At 39.4% G+C, this 22,182-nt stretch overlaps 1 protein-coding gene across 1 annotated transcript in view; it reads left to right on the plus strand.

Annotated features, from left to right (window-relative positions):
• The window catches only part of FAM186A (family with sequence similarity 186 member A), a gene marked incomplete at both ends in the record, with an annotated part of 76,124 nt that overhangs the window by 48,092 nt on the left and 5,850 nt on the right, over positions 1-22,182 (plus strand). Inside the window, 12 exon segments of the mRNA XM_079937500.1 lie at positions 3-203; positions 207-535; positions 537-717; positions 721-1,918; positions 1,921-2,020; positions 2,124-2,685; positions 2,687-2,823; positions 2,825-3,169; positions 11,942-12,134; positions 14,495-14,637; positions 15,282-15,360; positions 15,364-15,464. Of these exon segments, the coding sequence (XP_079793626.1) occupies positions 3-203; positions 207-535; positions 537-717; positions 721-1,918; positions 1,921-2,020; positions 2,124-2,685; positions 2,687-2,823; positions 2,825-3,169; positions 11,942-12,134; positions 14,495-14,637; positions 15,282-15,360; positions 15,364-15,464 (3,569 nt within the window).

Below are 22,182 nucleotides of genomic sequence, written 5' to 3' on the forward strand. Positions count from 1 at the left end.
AGGTCAAAAAAAAAAAAAAGACTAGGTCAAAAGAAGAGTTATTATTAAAAAGAGCAGAAGTTGAAAAATTAGGAATCATAAAGGCAAAAATCGAGGAATATTTCCAAAAAGTGACTGAAACTGTGACAAAAATCTTGAGAAAATACAGATATAAAAAATGCAGGATAAATTGGAGAGAAACCTATGAACTAAAAAAAGTGGTCTAATTTATGCCAGAAGTGCATTTTCAGAAGCAGATTAGTGCAAAGTCAGAAATTAGCACCTTACTTTCACAGGAGAGCCTTGGCCCACTAACTGACAATTTAATACAAATGATCTTGGCTGAAAAAGAAAGTGAAAGGGATGTTCCTGTAGCCTCAACAGTAGGGAAAGACCATAAGGAGAAGGAAAAACAAAGGCTAGAAGAAAGGAGCTATGAGACGATAAATAAGAATTTGGAAAAGGAAGAGGCATGGCTCCCAATGAAGGAGGGAAAGCGAGGGCAACAGAAGCAGAAACAGCGTCAGGAAGAAGAGGTGTGGAAGGGACAGCAAAAACAGGATGCAAAAGCAGATTGAGCCAGATGAGAAGCAAAAGAAAAGGGAAGAGGAGAAAGAAGGGCATCAGAAGTCAAAGCAGCAGCAGCTGGAAGCATGGAAGCAAAAAATGAAAGAACAAGGAGTGCCCTTGGAGAAGGAGAAAGGACAGCAGATGATGCAGGTTCAGAAGGAAGTGAGATAACTGGAGCAAGAAAGCAGTTGGCAGAGAGAGGAGGAGAAGCAGAAGCCAAGGAGAAAGGTAGAGGACCATGAAAGGCAGAAGCAGAAAACAGCAAAGGAGATGAAAACTTTTGAACAACCAGAACAGGTGCTCAGTCACACTTCAGTGACATTGTCTTCCAGGTGGCAGAGCACACCAAAAGACGCATTGCAGTTACACCAAAGAAGAGAGTTCAATGGGAATCTTAAGAAATTAGAGAATCTGGCTGATGGAAAGCACCCCATACCAATCATTCCTCCCATCTCTACACAATCTTCCTCACCAGGAGCCTTTTCTATTTCTGGACAGTCTCCCACAAAGTCCATTATTCTTACCCCTCAGCAGACCCAGGCAATGGAAATTGACCTCACCCCTGAAGAGGCCAAGGCATTGAGAATCACCCCCACCTCCCATCAGGTTCAGGAATTGGGGGAAACCCCTACTCCTAAGATGTCTCAGGGTTTGGGAGCAGCCCACACACCTGAGCAGGCCCATGCACTGAGGGTCACTCTTACCCCTCAGCAAGTCCAGGCATTGGGGATAACTCTCACCCATGAGCAGGCCCAGACACTGGGGATTCATGTCACCCCTGAACAGGCCCAGGCACAGGTGGTCCCCCATGTCACTGCTCAGCAGACCCAGGAACTGGGGATCACTCTCACCCCTCAACAGGCCCAGGGACTGGGGATCCATGTCACCCCTCAGCAGGTCCAGGACTTGGGGGCCCCTTTCACTTTAGGACAGGCTCAAGCATTGGGAGTTTCTCTCTCTCCAGAACAGTTTGAGGAATTAGGAGTTCCTCCCACCTCAGATAACAACTATACCTTAGAATCTCCCCACATCCCAGAACAAATCCAACCTTTGGGAGCCCCTTTCACCCCAGGACAGGCCCAGTCCATGGGTATTACTCTCAGGTCTGAGCAGGACCTAAAATTAGGAGCTCTTCTTATTAATGAGCAGTCCTTACCACACAGGGCTGGTTCTCCTTCAAGACATACTCTGGAAGTTGGGATCTTTTCCATTACTGATAAATCTATCACAACACGTGCTCCTCACATTCCTAAGCAGTCCCCAGTATCATCTGCTCCTGTTGCTGAGAAGTCCCCTATATTTGAGGTCTCTTCTACTCCTTTGCAGATATCAAGGTCTCCTCTTACACAAGCCCCCTTTGTCCCTGGGAAATCCTTGGGATTCCTTCAGAACCCGGGAAGCTCCTGGCACCACAGACTTTACCTTCCTCTAGACAGACCCCAGTTTCTAAGGGTCAATCCACCTCTGTTCGGTTCCCAGCTCCAGTCCCCAGCCCAATATCTGGGCCCTCTCCCACTCCAGGGCAGCCCCTTGCACCAGGCCCTTCTTAGTTCTAGGCAATTCTTCATATCTAGGGACATTGTGACTCCCCAGTTGCCTCTGATATTGAAGCCCCTTCTTGACCTCAGACAGCTCCTTATATCTGGAGTCCCAGCCACCTCTGCACAGATTCCCAGTATCTGGGCTCCTTTCTCTCATGGGAAGTGCTTGGTTCCTGGGGCTTCTTCCACCCCTGAGGAACTCTTGGAATCTGGACCCTTAACCCTCTCTGAGCAGCCCCAGGCATTCCAGACCTCTGCCACCCATGAGCAATCTCCCTATCTACAAGCCCCTTCTACCCTTAGGCAGCATCTGTCACCATGGACCCTTCTTGGGTCCACTATGGATCCCTCCCACCCTGGGCAACGCCCTACACTATGGGCTCCCTCAACCCCTGGAAAGCCCCAGAAAAATTTGTCCTCTCCTGTCTCTAAGAAAAGTAAGGAAAGATTGTCAATTATTTCTTCTCTGAAACCTAAATCAGCATTGGTCCATCCCAGTGCTCCAAGTTTCAAGGTACCTCAAGCCCCTTTCACCACTAAGAAGTTCCAAATATCAGAGGTCTCTGACACTTATGAAGAAATCCAGAGAACCCGGAGATCCTTTTGCTACGGAACAATTTAGAACATTTAAGTCCTATCTCACTGATAGGACACCAGTATCCCAAACCCCTTACATTGATGAGGGGGCCCTTCCTACTCTCATTAAGCCTGTAATATCATTACCTTCTCTTACTACCCAAAACATCACAGAGCTCACCTTCTGAATGGGACCAGAAATCCCGATTTCCCCCTATAGATAAGCCCTGGATACTGACCTCACTTTCAGGTACCCAGAAAACCAAGATGATGGTGCCCACTTCCTATCCCCAAGAGCTCAAAGAACAGAACTATTTTGTTGATGTGGACGCTCAGCGGAAGAACCTGATTCTCTTAAATCAGGAGACAAAAGCTTCTATACTCCCTTCACAACTACACACAACAGCTAGGAATCTCATAATTGAGACACTTCATACGGACAAAGTTCGGCTGGGATACCTATTCCACAAGAACATTGCCTATAGGCTGATCCAGTGTGCAAGGTAGATATAAATATTGTGTGTCCAGTTTTCTGAAATCAGGTTTAGTCCTGATTTCAAATATCCTCCCTCACTGCCCTATAAGTATATACATATTTGTCAGATTAGATGTTCTAAAAGATTCTCTTCTAGAAGGTCTGTGGAATGGAAGCATATTTAAGATAGTAAAAGGAAGTATATTTTTTAGGAAATAAAAAATGTCTTATAACATCTATTTCATTCATTTATATCTCTAGCAGACATGCTTAAGTATATTTTGTGGATCATGGTTGATCTCCAAAATATCAACTTCAGAAATTTAGAAATGCTTCCAACTGCAAGAATGGTAACTTCCAACTGGTAACAATTTATACATTGGTCAGCATTATAAAAGAGTACTTCCCCACATCAAGACTAACATGAAATATTATCAGTTTTTTGGTTCATTGCCAAGGTAATAGATAAAATATGGCATTTCAATGCTTTAATTTGCATTACTTTTATTATAGGTTGAGGTTAAGCATCTTTTCATAGACTTAAGAGCCATCTGTATTTTATTTTCTGCGAAGATTCTATTCAATACTTTGCCCATTTTTCAATTGGGTTGTCAAGTTGCTTTTTTAATTGATTCGTGGGGCCTGTTCAAATATTTGGAAAATTAGTCCCTTGTCTGTGACATAAATTGCCAAATTTCCCCCACTTGTGTTTTGACTCTGCTTTTGGTGGGTTCTGCTTTCTAAAAAAATTTTGATTTTTATGTGCTTATATTTTCTTATTTAAATATTTATTTATTTATTTTGGATGCACTGGGTCTTAGTTGCGGCATGTGGACGTCTTAGTTGTGGTACGCGGACTCTTAGTTGCGGCATGTATGCGGGATCTAGTTCCCTGACCAGGGATCGAAGCCGAGCCTCTTGCACTGGGAACTTGGAGTCTTACCCACTGGACCACCATGGAAGTCCCTATATCAATATTTGCAATAATGCTTTGTACCAAATTTAGAAAGGCCCTCTCCACTATGAGAAATATAAAGAAATTCTTTCTAGGTTGCTTTTAGTACTTTTATGGTTGGTTATTAGTTTTTTGTCTGTTTGTTTTACATTTAAGTCTTCGATTCTAAGCTTTCTGTTGTGAGATATAGGTGTGATGTTTTTCACTCCCCCCCATCACTATTTACAAAATAATCTACCTTTTTCCCCATTGATTTGAATGTAGCTTCGTCATAAATTGTTGTATCATTTAAGTCCATAACTGGATTTTCTATTATTTTTTATTGATTGCATATAGATGAGTTACTTCTATTCTCTGTTATTTATTGCAGTTTTATTTTTATGATGCTGAGTCTTTGTGGTAGTTAGTACTATTTGCCAGTACTTGTCAATGAGATGTGAACAGAATTAATGTGTATCATGTCTGTACTAAGCTTGTCATTGTCAGTTTGAGACCCTCTAGAGTCTCCTTTTCCTCTGGTATGATAACCTATAGTATTCAAGGTGATGACTGCTCTGTTAGCCTGTGTTCCTGAGAGTATAGAATGAAGCTCATTCCCTGCAAAGCCATGATGGATTTGTAGTATGAGCAACAGGTAAACTTTTGTTTACAAACAGCAAAACCCAGTTTATCTTTACTAATATAGTCTTCCTGTTCAAGAAAATGATATACCTTTGTTTTTGTTCAGGTCGTGTGTGTGTGCGTGTGCACGTGTGTGTGTGTGTGTGCGTGTGTCCTGTTGGAGCATTCTAAAGTTTTCATCTAGCTCTTGCATATTCTGCCATAAGTGTATATCTTGCTAGTTTTTATTTTTGTTGTTACTATTGTAAATGGACTCTCTTCTTCTATGATACCTTCTAACTGGTTGTCATTTGTATAAATGAAGGCTAGATTTCTCTATATCAATTTTGTATGCAGCCATCTTACTGTATTCAAAAGCATGTGATAGTTTTTCAGTTGATATTCTTGAGTTTTCCAATTACATAATCATATCACCTGCAAATAATAATTTTTTACATCTAGAATTTCCAACTTTTAAACATCTCATTTCTGTCCCTGTCTACCTGAATTGATTAGTACCTTCAGAACTATATTAAAAAATATTGGTGATGTGGCCACAAGGCCATCTTTGTTCATTTGACTTGCCCTGAGTAACAGCTAGTAGTGCCCTTCCATGGTCCCATGTTATTTTTTTCTAGGAAAAACTCACCTTCAAGAACATTTAAAAGGATTGTTTATATTTATATTCTCCTTTCTGAAAAAGTTACAAAACAACTTTAACCTTAGTCAATTTCATTTTGAGGGGGGTTATTTTCTCCATTCCTTTGTAACTCAGAATGCCAAAATGTAAGTCCTTTCATTGCTAATTATTATACTGGTGATAGTGGACATCTTTCTAGTATATGTCATTAAAAAATGCCGGCTTTTGGGTTGAAATACATTTTATCATATTAAAAAAGTATCCGTCAGCTCCTGTTTTGTTATTTTTTTTAAATCAAGAGTGGATGTTGAATTTTGTTAAATTTATTAAATCACATTTTGTTAAATGTGATTTCAGCACTTCATTTTCATGGTTATTAGAGAACATATTTTCTCCTCAGATCTATTAATATGATTAATTATTTTAAACCATCATTACATCCCTGGAATTTGTCCTTGTTGTATCTTTCTTTGAATGTGTTACATTTGCTAATATTTTATTTAGGATTTTACTTTGCATTGATATTCATTAGTAAGTTTGGTGGTTTACTTCTTTTGGTGCTATCTTTGTCAAATTTGGTATAATTTTAAGTTTATATCATTTAAAAAATGTGAAAGCTTATTTTTTTTCTATGCTCTGGAACAGTTTAATGATAAAATTAGCTATTCTTTGAAAGTTTGGTAGATTTCACCTATGATATTATATGGGCTTGGTACTTTTGGGGGTGAATTCTATGACAACTTTCTTAATTTTTATATGGCAATTAAGTTTGTTTAGTTTTAGTGAAGATTTTGAAGATCTAAGTGACACGATGTGACCTGTTTTAGTAAAATCATTTAAAAATGGAAATATATAGATCAACATTTCACAACAATATTTAATTTATACACTTATAACTTTTATAATTGATCCATCAAGGATCAATTTGTTCATTCTGCAGAAAGCTCTTCTTTAATATTTAATGTTATAATAATCAAATCACCAACAGGTATAACAAGGAATTAAATATTGACAGATGAAAGATTCCATAATAAAAATGGCTGAGTCAAGAAGATTCTAACATTATATGGGAGAGAAAACATAAAGTATAATAATATAAACTATTTTTGAATAAAGAAAGTTTTGTAGAACCTCTGTAAGTAAAGAGTCCATGTTTAAATGCTAAAATACAGTTTTAGAGTTGTATTACCACATGATCAGTGTAATATACCTGAAAAGCAATGACGGAAAGAATGTAAAATTACACCAGATGCTGATAATGAAACATTTCATTTCCATATATATTGAAGAAAGTTCTTAAAGATACTAAATGTTGTGGTGACTAGATAGGATTTAACTTATCATTTAATTCATCAACATTTAAAATATCCACTACATGCCAGGGGCTGGGTTAGGCCCAGGGGGTAGAGGGTGGAAGGATACAAAAATGGATAAGCCATAACCCTGCCTTGAGGGCACTCAAAGTCTACTAAGAGACAGTCATACAAACAGATGATTATATAGTATGATGTGGAAAGAATATATCACCTACTCTATACAAGAGGACTGAGGAGAGGGGAGAGTTAGGTAAAGCTTCTAGGAGTCCAGACCTTTGAACTATGTCTCAAAGAACTAGTAAAAGTCAGTAAGGCAGCAAAGGCAGAGTCTAGCAGGATAAAGAAAGGAAGAAAGAAGCAAAGTTTTGTGTGTGTGTGTGTGTGTGTGTGTGTGTGTGTGTCTGTCTGTCGGTGGAAACCAGTAACTGTTTTGGGGCACAATGAACCATATCCGTATAAGATGGCGAATTTAAATGATAAATGTTTTGTGTGTTCTGACTGCTTCACCAATCGGCCGTTCCCCCATCTTTCTCCCTCTCCTTGGGTTTCCCTATCCCCTGAGACACACAACAATATTGAAGTTAGGCCAGTTAATAATCCTACTATGGCCTCTAAGTGTTAAAGTGGAAGGAAGTCTCATGTCTCTCACTTTATCACTTTAAGTCAAAGGCTAGATATGAATGAGCTTAGTAAGGAAGGCATGTTGAAAGCTGAGAAAGGCTGAAAGCTAGGCCTTTTGCACAGTTAGCTAAGTTGTGAATGCAAAGGAAAAGTTCTTGAAGGAAATTGAAAGTGCTACTCTAGTGAACACAGGAATGATAAGAAAGACAAACAGCCTTATTGCTGATGTGGAGAAAGTTTTACTGGTCTGGATAGACGATCAAACCAGCCATGACATTCCCTTAATTGAAAGCCTAATCCAGAGCAAGGCCCTAAGTCTCTTCGATTCTATGAAGGCTGAGAGAGGTGAGAAAGCTGCAGAAGAAAAGTCTGAAGCTAGCAGAGGTTGATTTATGAGGTTTAAGGAAAGAAGCCTCTTCATAACATCGAAGTGCAAGGTGAAGCAAGTGCTAATGTAGAAGCTGGAGCAAGTTATCCAGATCTAGCTAAAATAAGTAATGAAGGTGGCTCTATTAAAAAACAGATTTTCAATGTATACAAAACTGCCTTATATTGGAAGAAGATGCCATCTAGGACTTTCATAGCTAGAGAGGATTAGTCAATGCCTGGCTTCAAGGCTTCAGAGCTTTGAAGGACAGGCTGACTCTCTTGTTAGGGGCTAACGCAGCTGGTCACTGTAAGTTGCAGCCAGTGCTCATTAACCATGCTAAATTAAAATGCTAAAGCTACTCGGCTATGTTCTATCAATGAAACAACAAAGCTTAGATGACAGCACAACCATTGACAACATGGTTTACTAAATATTTTAGGCCTACTATTGAGACCTACTGCTCAGAAAAAAAAGATTCCTTTCAAAACATTACAGCTCATTGACAATGCACCTGGTCACCCAAGAGCTCTAATGGAGATGCTCCATTAATCTTAATCTCCATTAAGATTCATGTTGTTTTCATGCCTGCTAACACAGCTTCCACTCTGCAGCCCATGGATCAAGGAGTAATTTCGACTTTCAAGTCTTATTATTTAAGAAATAGATTTCGTAAGGCTATACGGTAGCTGCCATAGATAATGGATCTGGGCAAAGTCAATTAAAAACCTTCTGGAAAGGATTCACCATTCTAGATGCCATTAAGATCATTCATGATTCATGCAAAGAAGGCAAAATACCAACGTGAACAGGAGTTTAGAAGAAATTGATTCCAACCTTCATGGGTAACTGAGCAGCTCAAGACTTCAGTGTAAGAAGTAACTGCAGATGTGGTGGAAACAGCAAGAGAACTAGAATTAGAAGTAGAGCCTGAAGATGGGACTGAATTGCTACCATCTCATGATGAAACCTGAATAGATGAGGAGTTGCTTCTTATGGAAGAGCAAAGAAAGTGGTTTCTTGAGATAAATTCTTCTGATGAAGATGCTGGGAAGACTGTTGAAATGACAACAAAGGATTTAGAATACTACATAAACTTAGCTGTTAAAAAGCAGTGGCAGGGTTTGAGAGGACTGACTCCAATTTTAAAAGAAGTTCTACCATGGGCTTCCCTGGTGGCGCAGTGGCTGAGAGTCCGCCTGCTGATGCAGGGGACACGGGTTCGTGCCCCAGTCCAGGAAGATCCCACATGCCGCGGAGCGGCTGGGCCCGTGAGCCATGGCCGCTGAGCCTGCGCATCCGGAGCCTGTGCTCCGCAACGGGAGAGGCCACAACAGTGAGAGGCCCGCGTAATGCAAAAAAAAAAAAAAAAAAAAAAAAAGTTCTACCATGGATAAAATGCTATCAAACAAACAAATAAAAAATGCTATCAAACAGCTTTGCAGGCTACAGAGATATCATTCGTAAAAGGACAAGTCAATGGATGCAGCAAACTTCATTTTTGTCTTTAAGAAATTGCCAAAGCCACCGAAACCTTCAGCAACCACCACCTGATCAGTCAGCAGCCATCAGCACTGAGGCAAGATTCTCTACCAGCTCAGATGACTGTTAGAATTTTTTAGCAATAAAGTATTTTTATTTATTTTTTTTTAATTTTTAAAAATTGATATATAGTTAATTTACAATGTTGTGTTCGTTGCAAAGTGATTCAGTTATACACATATACGTATAAATATATATACATATATATATACATTCTTTTTCAGATTCTTTTCCATTATAGGTTATTACAAGATACTGAGTATAGTTTCCTGTGCTATATAGCAGGTCCTTGTTGTTTACCTATTTTATATATAGTAGTGTGTATATGTTAATCCCAAACTCCTAATTCATCTCCCCCACCCCCTGGTAACCACTTTGGTAACCATAAGTTTGTTTTCTATGTCTATGAGTCTATTTCTGCTTTGTAAATAAGTTCATTTTTATCTTTTTTTTTTGGGCCATGCCATGTGGTTTGCAGGATCTTAGTTCAACCAGGGATCGAACCCGTGTCCCCTGCAGTGGAAGCAGGGAAGCATGAAGTCCTAACCACTGGACCGCCAGGGAATTCCCTGTACCATTTTTTCAGATGCCACATATCAGTGATATCATATGATATTTGTCTTTCTCTGACTTACTTCACTTAATATGATAAAATTTGGGTCCGTCCATATGCTGCAAATGGCATTATTTCATTCTTTTTATGGCTGAGTAATATTCCATTGTCTATATATACCACATCTTTAACCATTCATCTGTTGATGGACTTTTAGGTTGCTTCCATGTCTTGGCTATGGTAAATAGTGCTGCTGTGAACACTGGGGTGCATGTATCTTTTCAAAAGAACGTGTATCTTTTCAAATTAGAGTTTTCTCCAGATATATGCCCAGGAGTGGGATTGCAGGATCATATGGTAACTCTATTTTTAGTTTTTTAGGGAACCTCCATCCTGTTCTCCATAGAGGCTGCACCAATTTACATTCCTACCAACAGTGGAGGAGGGTAGTAATAGTTTTATATCCAAATTCTGATCATGCTTTTTCTCTGATGTCAGGAAGAACTTGGCTTGAATTTCCAGTTCTGAACTTCTCTAAGACTCAAATGTGCTGACTCAAATTTGTAAAATTGATGTAATGATAATTACTTCAAAGAATGGTTGCAAGGGGACTTCCCTGGTGGCGCAGAGGTTGAGAATCCGCCTGCCAATGCAGGGGACGATCCCTGGTCCGGGAAGATCCCACAAGCCGTGGAGCAACTAAGCCCGTGTGCCACACCTACTGAGCCTGCACTCTAGAGCCCGCTCGCTGCAACTACTGAGCCCGCGTGCTGCAACTAATGAAGTCCATGTGCCTAGAGTCCATGCTCCGCAGCAAGAGAAGCCACTGCAATGAGAAGCCCCTGCACCGCAACAAAGAGTAGCCCCTATTCACCACAACTGGAGAAAGCCCGGACGCAGCAATGAAGACCCAACGCAGCCAAAAATAATAATAATAAAAAAATATAAAATTAACTCAGAAAGTTAATATATTTAAGTATTAAATGATCCATATATACAGTAGGTTCTAAGCTATTACAACCCACAAAGAGACCTAAGAGTTATTCCCTTCCCCCTCTCTCTATATATGTAAAATACATATATTCAGAAAAACGTCTTCAGTGGGTTCCCATTGCCTACCTCCCCCAAAATCCAAACTCCATAATATGCTGTTTAAAGCCTTTCATGATCCAGCTATGTCAGTCTCATCCCCCACTATATCCTTTCACATATCTGTGATCTAAAAGTTCCAGACTATTCACCACTCCCAAAATATAACTTTTATTGTCTTGCCTTTATTTATAGTGTTCCCTCAACCTGGAATTCTTCATCCCCTTCTTCTCAAACTTCAGTGGCTATAAGTTTTACCTGAGATTTTTTTTGAAATACAGATCCTGAAGCTTACCACCAAGATTTTTTATTCAAAAGGTCTGGGGATGCACCCTGGAATCTGCATTTTCAACAAGCACCACCCTCCCACCCCCAATAAAATGATTCAGTCCAGGTGATTAGGGTCCATACTTTGCAAAATACTGGTATTGTGGAAAGAGAAAAGATCTGGGTTTGCTTCCAAAATCTGTTATTTATCAATTATGTGACTTTAGAAAATTACTGAACTTTGCTCAGAATCCTTTTCCTCTCCTGTAGAATAGGGATGGCAGAAAACTATGTTTTGGAGGCCCAAACACTGTGGCCTATTACATTATAGTAAAGAGAGTACTACATTTTTATGACTGTTCCTCAAGATCCTATTCAATATCTTCCTACGAAGCATTCTTTATTCCTCTTATTAGAATTAATTATGTTTTGCTCAAACAGCTAAATTGCTATTTAGCATTTATTTCATTCTCTCTCTGACACAATTTATTAGTCTCCTAATCTGGCTTGTAAGTGCTTTGAAGGCAAGGACACTCTTTTTCATAATTGTATTAAGTACCTTCTATACGTTGTATACATATCAATACTAAAATATAATATATTAAAAAAATAATAAGCAACATTATTTTAACACTAAAAACTCTGTGAGGAGTTAATGAAAATTTGACAGTCATATAGAGTTTTGAAAGTTTAGTCATATAGGGAACTAGATTAAGGTCTCATTAAGCAAGCCTGCCACCCCTATACTATCTCTCTCTACTTACTAAGGATGAGATGAGAATGGTGACACCAGGTTTGCTGAGTTAGTGTCAGTAATTATATGAATCTCATTCTTGTTAATTTTTCCAAGAAACAACATAATTAAATGGTTACAAGCCATCCAGAATACTGGGAGAGGTTATGAGACCCAGAACCTCTACATAATGCTGAGCAGAATTGATGACTATCAAAAAAAGGTGATGCAGATCTGCACAGGGAAGCAGAAGTCGCTACAGCAGAAACAGAATCAGTGCCTGAGGAAAATGACGTACTTACTCAGCCAGGTAATCTGTTTTCTTTTCCCTCTCCCCAGTGTGTTGTAAGAAAAGGCAAAGTGGTAGGCTTTGAAAATAAGTTACCCGGAGATACCATAACATACTACAAATTTCATGGCTTAAAACAACAGAAATGTATTCTCTTACAGTTCTGGAGGCCAGTTCGAGAAATCAAGGTGTTGGCAGGGTTGGTTCCTTCTGGAGGCTCTGAGGGAGAAATTTGTTCCAAGTCTCTCTTCTAGATTCTGGTGGCTATAGACAATCCTTGGCATTCCTTGGCTTGTAGCTGCATAACTCCAATCTCTGCCTCTGTCTTTCCCATGGCCTCCTTCCTAGTGTGTTTTATGTTCTCCTCTTACAAAGCCATGTGTCATTGGATTTAGGACCCATCTGGTTAAACCAGGATGACCTCATCTTGAGATCCTTAACTACATCTGTAAAGACCCTTTTTCCAAATAAGGCCACATTCACATGTTCTGAGTGAACTTATCTTCTGGGGAGTTCATCATTCAATCCACTACACTGTGACTTCAGTGAAACTCCCAAGTTGACAACAGGAATACTGGCTGGACTCTCTAGATGAGAAAAGGTTAGAATAGGAGAGACTTCCAGAAATGCTCAACGCCTTCCTAGTCAACCCACATCTACCAGCCTCTAGATATGAAACCTCTTGAGCTCACTGCTCTCCAGCTGATTCTTGGTGGTTACATTCCTCAAAACTATCAGAAAGCAAGTTTTAATATGCATTTACAAAAAATGGAGATAAGGGTGTACTTAACTTGCTTACATAGCACCAGGCACAGAAGATCCTGCTAAACTCTGACATCCACCCAATTATGTCTCAGAGCCCTCTCTGAGATGACCATCAGTATGCTTTTGGAAGTGATACCTTCCAAAAGTTATAGAGATGAGATTAGAGTTCTTTGTTCTGGGATTATATGCTCCCATTATTTTCTCCAGCATGGAGTTCTGGAACATTCTTGGAGTTCTAGGAATATTTATACATCATTTTCTTTTACTAAAGTAAATAATTTACAAGATTAGTTTACTTGCTACTCTAGAAGGTACAGAGAGACTTCTCATTATAGACATATTGTGAATTTTCCAGAAGTTACTTTTTCTTTTCTTTTCTTTTCTTTTTTTTTTGGCCATGCCACGCGGCTTGCAGGATCTCAGTTCCCCAACCAAGGATTGAATCCAGGCCACAGCAGTGAAAGCCTGGAATCCTAACCACTAGGCCATCAGGGAACACCCAAGAAGTTACATTTTATTTTATTTTATTTTACTTTATTTTATTTTATTTTACTTTATTTTATTTTATTTTATTTTAGTTTGGCTGCACTGGGTCTTAGTTGCGGCATGCACGCGGGATCTCATTCCCCAACCAGGGATTGAACCTGGGCCCCCTGCATTGGGAGCAACGGGCCTTACCCACTGGACTACCAAGGAAGTCCCTAGAAGTACACTTTAAACATTAAAACTCTCTGACCTCAAAAATTGGATATTTTTGACAGTTCTGGGTTTGGAAAATACGACCAATGTAAATGGAGTAAAGCAAGATGAATTGGCAGTGTCATGAACTGTCTGACAGGAATTACAATGTCTAGGGCATTTCAGGGGATTAATATGGGTCTGGGGTCAGGGAAGCTAGAATCTAGATGATGAGGTGGGTATCAAGGCATCAAGAAGGGAGGGGAAAAAGCAAAAAGGAAGAAAAGGGTAGAAATGAATAAATACACTGAATCAGAGTGGTGGTCAAGAGGTTGGTTCTGCTACCAGATTGGGTTCAAATCAGCTTCACCACATACTAGCTAAGAGATCTTGGGCAAGCCACTTAACTTTTCTGAGCTTCATATCCCCATATGTAAGAAGACAAGGATAATAATAGCACCTATCTCATAAGGTAGCAAATATCAAATAAATTAATACATAGAAGGCACCTGACAGTCAAAATTAGCTATCATTATATTTGCACAATGTTTCACAACTGATGAATATATTGTCTTACACAACTCTCATAAGAACCCTGTGTTTATTATTCTTGTTTTAGAAATGAGAAGAAAGAAGTGCAGATAAAATTAGCAACTAACCCAAAGTCACAAAGCTGGGAAATGAGAGGACTAAAACTAGAACTTAATGCAGGACCACGGTTTTTATACATCACAGTTGCCAACTCTGAAATTGTGTGTTGGAGGCAGGTAGAGGTCGAGGAGTGGCAGGAGGAAGGGAGAAAGGGCCTGGAGAAGGAGAATTCCTTTTCCAAGGAAAAGGAAGTGTCATAGTTTAGCTAAGGCCAGCTAGGAAGACCTTCCTAAAGACTTTGGCCCTTTCTTTTCATGATTTCCTTTTTCTGATTTATTTATGTTTAGCTTCAAGAGATATATAAATTGAATCTAAATCAACCTATCCCTTTGATCATCAAAAAGAAGCAAATATCTGCCTCTACCAAATTTGTTCAACAGCCAATCCTAAAAGAAGAGGACAAAAAGTATGACATATTCAATAAGTTCAGGTATGTGGTAGGAAAGACTGACATTAAACTTTCTTTGGATAATATCTGGGACCTCATGATTCTTTTTCCTGCCCAAGAGCTTCCCCTTCTCCACAGTTTTGATATGGTTCAGTGGAGAATATTAATTTTCTTAGCTAATTTAGCAAAAGGCTTATTTCTACTTAAATATTTAATAACTAATTTTGAGTTCCTTAAAAAAAATGAAGTTGATTCTTCCTTATGAAGAAACAAATTATTTTAATACACACAGTGAAGAAACTTAGAAGCATTACTTGTTGTTTTTTTTTTTTTAAGAAGGTAGGAACTTTGGGAAGGAAGGGGAAAAGACTGCTGTGGGGGAAACATAGCCTGCATATGGAGTGTATACTCCACGAAGCTAAGAAAGTCGTTTTAAAACGTATTAGTAGGTGAAGTCAGAAATGCAACTTTCAGGGGGAAAAAACGTTATTTCTGCAAATTCTGCTGTTTTAATCCATCTCTCGGTCAAAGTGGGCATAGCTAATGTTCTTTGGTTCCAGGGGGGCTTTATAGGACACGGTGGTGGTGAAGAGAAGGGGCGAGAATAGGAATTATATCTTTTGAATGGCTATGGAGTTCAGGAGAGTTTAACGCTTCCAAATGGTGCTTGTTCTCTGATTCTCTAGACAAGAAGACCAAATGGAAGCCATCTGGAATGCTGATCTATTCACTTCAAGTTACCCAATAACAGAGAAGACATCAATGTAATCACTCTGGGCCCAGCTGGGTGGGTACCCAGATATTCCTATGCTGCTCCAGTTAGATGTTCACTCTACGTTCAGAAGATCTCTTATATGCATTCAACCAAAGTAAGTTAAGGACTGGGAGGGAGCACTCTGGTAATTGGGCCTTTGGTCACATACCTTTTGTTTCCCTAACCTGACTTTCTCTTACAGCACCAGGGAGTTGCCAAAAGTAGTTTTTTGGTGTGAGGTCAGACTCACACCAGCCATAAAATAGTACAGGTAAATTCAACATTAGTCTTTTATTTCTCTTCATAGGCCTATAGATGTCACTACTGGAATAATATAAACAAGCAAACAAACAGACAAAAAGCAGTTATAATACCATGAAACCTAATCTAACACTAGATAGGTCCACTTTGAATTCCACCCTTAGGGATTTATTACTGGAAGAACCAGAAAGACCGTAGTAGAATGCTCTCGCCCACTTCATGATTCAGTAACATGACCTTAAATGCAGTTGTCATATCTAGGCCAAATTTGAAGTAAATTCGATGCTTGTATCCCAGGATGCACTGAAGAGACTCGGAGAGAACAGGTAAGGTGGTCATGTGGTTCCACATTTCCAAATTCTGTTAAACCAGATTCTCACTGAAACTATTGGAAACCATTCTAGTGGAAGTGAAGAGTTTTGGAGTCTCATTACCTCTCTCAAGTAAGAGAATTATTTAATGTTCTAAGCTAAGAATTTAGAAATGGAACTTTTGTAACCTGAAAGAGTTTGTGGGAGCAGTCTGATTTATTCTGGTGAAATCCAAGTCCTGGGGTAAGAAGAAATAGTGTTAACTCATCAATTTGTTTAGGTAGCAGACACCATGAAATAAGACACTTAAAATTCTATAATAAAGTAAAGTAATAGCAAAAATATTATATAATGTATACAATATAAAATCATATACCATGAGCACAAGCGTTCATGAAAAAAAGTAACCAAATCAAATGTAACCATTAAGTTGAATAAGTATGACTCCTAAGTTATAGGTTATAATCAGAAAGCAGCTTTCTTTTTGTCTCCCATTTCCCTTACATTTTTTGAGTAATTAAATTAATTAACTTAGGCTATTTGGAGAGATAACATTGCTAATTTAATGCCTATAGTGCTTGGGACAAGATGTATAAAATTTTCTTTGAATAATATTTCCTTTATCTCCATTCCACAGCTAGCTTCAACTATTAGATATACTACTGACCTAACTATTCACTTCTTACTCATGCTAAATCCTACAAAGTTAGTGAGTCTCCTACTTGCAATTTACTGTTTGGAAGTACTCAGAATCAAGGAGCTTTCCATAGATTCTTTTTTTAAGGTATAACGTATATACATTTAACCTCTTTAGGGTACAGTTCTGAGTCTTGACAAGTGCATAGTTATGGCAACCACTAATCTGCTTGCAGTCCCTATAGTTTTCTCTTTTCCAGAATGTCATATAAATGGAAGTATACAGTATGCAATCTTTTGAATCTGGCTTTTTCCACGTGGCATAATTCATGTGATTCATCCATGCTGTTACACGTATCAGTAATTCATTTCCTTTTACTTCCTGACTAGTATTATTCCACTGTATGGCTATACCATATTACTTTATCCATTCACCAGGTCAAAGACATCTGAGTTGTTTCCAGTTTTTGGCAATTATGAATAAAACTGCTATAAAAATTCATATACAGGATTTGGGGTGAATGTAAGTTTTGACTTCTCCTAGAAAAATACCCAGGTGTGGGATTGCTGGGTTGTATGATAAGTGTATATTTACTTTATAAGAAATGGCTAAGCTATTTTCCAAAGTGATTTTACATCCCTTTACATTTATTCAGTGAAGCTAGTTCTTACCCTACCTCTAGATGAAAACCTAGATGGTTCCATGACATTTCTGGTAACTTTTTTTTATATAGTATTTTAAAAAATATTTATTTTATTTATTTATTTTATTCTTGGCTGTGTCGCGAGTATTTATTCTTAGTTGCGGCAGGTGGGATCTTCATTGTGGCATGCGGGATCTTTTGCTGGGGCGTGTGGGCTCCAGAGAGTGTGGGCTCTGTAGTTTGTGGGCACACCTCTCTAGTTGAGGCACTCAGGCTCAGTAATTGTGGTGTGCATGCTCAGTTGCCCCGCAGCATGTGGGATCTTAATTCCCCGACCAGGGGTCGAACTCGTATCCCCTGCATTGGAAGATGGATTCTTTACCACTGGACCACCAGGGAAGTCCCCATTACTGGTAACTTTTTAATAATGTAAGTTTATCTAGTCGGTAATTAAAATGTCCAGAACCATGTATAATAAAGCTTTAATTTTCTTTTAAAGTTCTCCTCTCTTCCAGCTTAGACTATTGCAACTTAACAGTCAGGGAAGGAGGACATGAACAGCTTATTTTCTCTCTTGTGGCCTACTGCTTTTGTTCCAACTTTTCCAGCTTGCTGGCATTGGACTTCTTATGGATTACAGTTCTGAGAAGGGAGGAGAGGGAAAGGGAAAGAGAAAGTTCTTACTGACTACCACTGTTGCATTTTCTCACATCATTGCTTCCTGGATGTGACAGATTTTTGAAGATGACTCTTTCATGGATGTACTTGGTGAGTTCCTTGGTGATCATCATCACTGGAGGTCACTCAACTGCAGATGTCTTCTGCATGTTTTTTTCTTTTTGGCCACACCCCACGGCTTGTGGGATCTTAGTTCCCTGACCAGGGATGGAACCTGGGCCCTTGGCAGTGAGAGTGCGGAGTCCTAACCACTGGGCAGCCAGGGAATTCCCTGCAGATTTCTTCATCATGGCAGATACATTTCTATTCCAACTGGTTGTTTGCATGTGTGATACCCCCAGCTTCTCTCTGCTGAGATGTGTTTGCATATTAAGGCAGTTCTCCTGGACAGAATACATGACAGCCCTATGTCATCTCTCCTGGGTATATATGTATGTGTGGCCCTCATCTAGTCTATAGGAAACACTTGAGCCTCCTTTGTCCAGATAAACTCTGAGGCTGAAGGCCTATCCCAATGCAGCAGCAGCTTTTTCTTTGTTTCTGCCATTAGAGCAGCTAGCCAATCAGTCAGGTATGGTTTTTTTTTCGGGTATGGAATCAGACCCTTGTCTACTGGGCCTCCAAATTGGAGACTCGTGTTAAGTTCTTGGAGTGGAGGAAGGGTAGAAGCACTCTCAAAATCCTCTTCTCCTTGACCATCTCATACCCTCACCGTGAGTTAAAAGATTAAGAGCTAAGTTCTTTGTAAATCCTAGTCTAGCACTTCTCTTCAGAATTTGGTATCCATTGTTAGGGTTGCCAGATTTAGCAAATAAAAAGGTAGGACACCCAGTTAAATTTTAATTTCAGATAAACAGCAAGTGATTTAGTATATGTGTGGCCCATGTAATTGTAAAAAATTATTTATTATTTATCTGAAGTTCAAATTTGACTAGGCACCCTGTATTTAATCTGGCAACCCTTCCATTGGGTTTTGCCAAAACTTCCATTTTTACATGATATTAGATACAAAATATGTATTAGGAGTTTCTGAGTTATAGAGTTAGTTGTTTGAAAACTTTCAGAGTAGGAGATGCTGAAAACAGTGATAAACTTTAATAAGACATTATAGGAAATAGAAGAATTGAAGACTTGGATTGTTTTCTATTTTTCACTAAACCTATTTTTAAGACATCTTTAATTAGTAATAATGGGCACTACATGATCCATTACTATTTGCCATCCTCCCCCTCCTTTTTTCCTCCCTAGAATCTCTTCAAGGTCTTTCTCCCTCAAAGAGGATTATATATTTTTTTACTTTGTAGCAATTATAGTCCAAACCAAGAGACTTTTTTCCCTCTGGGTTTGGTTATTTCTACCATCCTTCGGATCTCAGTTTAAACAATCACTCTTTCTTTTTTTTTCCTCAACATTTTTTTTTTTGGCCATGCCGCAGGGCATGTGGGATCCTAGTTCCCTGACCAGGGATGGAACACCCGCCTCCTGCATTAGAAGCACAGAGTCTTAACCACTGGATCAAAGGGAAGTTCCCAATCACTCTTTCCGAGCTGTCTTCTCTGACTCCTGTGTTCTCCCATAGCGTCTTATAATTAATACTATCTTAGCACTTACCATTCTGTATTGTAATTGCCTTATTACTTACCTCCCCTGATTTTAGACAATATGTTTTTTAAAATTTATTTATTTATTTTTGGCTTCGTTGGGTCTTCGTTGCTGCACACCTGCTTTCTCCAGTTGTGGCGAGCGGGAGCTACTCTTTGCTGGGGTGTGCAGGCTTCTCATTGTCGTGGCTTCTCTGGCTTAGGAGCATGGGCTCTAGGTACGCAGACTTCAGTAGTTGTGGCACACGGGCACACTAGTTGTGGCTCACGGGCTCTAGAGCGCAGACTCAGTAGTTGTGGCCCATGGGCTTAGTTGCTCCGTGGTATGTGGGATCTTCCTGCACCAGGGCTTGAACCCGTGACCCCTGCATTGGCAGACAGATTCTTAACCACTGTCCCACCAGGGAAGCCCCTAGACAATATGTTTTAAGGAGATTAACTGCCTGTTGTGTTCAACTGCCTCTATTTTTGCTCTGCCTGCTTTCCTTTCAAAAATATTTACTACTTCCTATGTGCCAGGTACTATAATGAGGCACTGAGATATAATATGTGGAAAGGGTTCAAGAGACCATGGATGCCAGGCAGAAGGAACACTACGTGCAAAAATCCAGGGCCGATAACATATTTCTTCTTTTACTTTATCTCAAAAAAAATTTTTTTTTAATTTAAAATATAGGAACTTCCCTGGTGGTCCAGTGGTTAAGATTCCGCCTTCCAATGCAGGGGACGTGGGTTCCATCCCTGGTCGGGGAACTAAGATCCCACATGCCTTGGGGCAACTAAGCCCACATGCTCTGGAGCCCGCGTGCCACAACTAGAGAGAGGCCCGTGCACCACAACGAAGATCCTATGTGCTGCAACTAAGACTCAAGGCAGTCAAATAAATAAATGATTTTTTTAATTAAAAATATATAAAAACAAAAACCTCCCTACTCTCCAGCACCCTTTCTTCCTGTTTCCAACAGAGATGACTAGAACTAAAATTTCTCTCCCTGCCTTGATGTGTCATGTGATGCTTGGAGCTATTGTCATCTTTGGCAACCCTGAGGTGATAACCACAGGACAAAAAGACAATACACCAAGAATTACAGAGGAGGAGGATAAATGAAACCCTATCTTTGATAACATTAAGTTGCTGGAACAACCCTGAGTACACCTGCCTCTGGCCTTTTTGTTAAGTGAGCAATAAATGACTTTTTCAGTTTCAACCATCCTTAGTCAGGGATTCTGTTACTTTTTTTTTAACATCTTTACTGGAGTATAATTGCTTTACAACGGTCTGTTAGTTTCTGCTGTATAACAAAGTGAATCAGCTATACATATACATATGTTCCCATATCTCCTCCCTCTTGCGTCTCCCTCCCTCCCACCCTCCCTATCCCACCCCTCTAGGTGGTCACAAAGCACGAGCTGATCTCCCTGTGCTATGCAGCTACTTCCCACTAGCTATTTTACATTTGGTAGTGTATATATGTCCATGCCGCTCTCTTACTTCGTCCCAGCTTACCCTTCCCGCTCCCCGTGCCCTCAAGTCCATTCTCTACATCTGCGTCTCTATTCCTGTCCTGCCCCTAGGTTCTTCAGAACCTTTTTTTTTTTTTTTTAGATTCCATATATATGTGTTAGCATATGGTATTTGTTTTTCTCTTTCTGACTTACTTCACTCTGTATGACAGACTCTAGGTCCATCCACCTCACTACAAATAACTAAATTTCGTTTCTTTTTATGGCTGAGTAATATTCCACTGTATATATGTGCCACATCTTCTTTATCCATTCATCTGTCGGTGGACATTTAGATTGCTTCCATGTCCTGACTACTGCAAACAGAGCTGCAGTGAACATTGTGGTACATGACTCTTTTTGAATTATGCTTTTCTCAGGGTATATGCCCAGTAATGGGACTGCTGGGTTGCATGGTAGTTCTGATTTTAGTTTTTTAAGGAACCTCCATACTGTTCTGCGTAGTGGCTGTATCAGTTTACATGCCCACAAACAGTGCAAGAGGGTAGGGATTCTGTTACTTGCAGCACAAAATATTACTGACTTAATCAGTTTATACTTTTCCCCCTGAGGAAAGTTTTCCTAATCTTCCCTATTGCCCTTATGTGCCATTTCCCCAAACTCCCATAATATCCTAAGATTATTACTCTATCATTGTATTTACCACATGTATTATAATGATCTGTTTATGCATCTGTCTCTTTGTATCCCAGGAGATCTGACATTTTGACCCATTAGAGATACCCAAAAAAGTTCAATGTTGAATGAATGAATAAATCTATGTTTCTTTCCCCAAAGGGGTAATAATCAAAGTAGGGGGTGATAAAATACTGAGGAATTACAAAAGACAGCAACTCTCAAAAGAACAGTTTCCATTTTTAAAAAATATTTTCAAAAATATTTATTTATTTATTGGCTGCATGTACAGCTTGTGGGATTTTAGTTCCCTGACCAGGGATTGAACCCGGGTCCCAGCAGTGAAAGTGCTGAGTCCTAACCACTGGGAATTCCCAAAAGAACAGTTTCAACAGGACTCTCTTAGGGCAGAGGAAGCTTTGGAAACTGCAGGCTATCTGGTGCAATTTTTATTGAGGGAAGTACTATTACCTGTTAAGTAATAGTAATAACAATAACACTTCACAGTTGTGTGGTGCTTTTCACAAACAGTGAATCTAATATCAAATTTAAACCTCACAGCC

The sequence above is a fragment of the Stenella coeruleoalba genome, assembly GCF_951394435.1.
Source record: "Stenella coeruleoalba genome assembly, chromosome: 11".
NCBI classification, from domain to species: domain Eukaryota; kingdom Metazoa; phylum Chordata; class Mammalia; order Artiodactyla; family Delphinidae; genus Stenella; species Stenella coeruleoalba.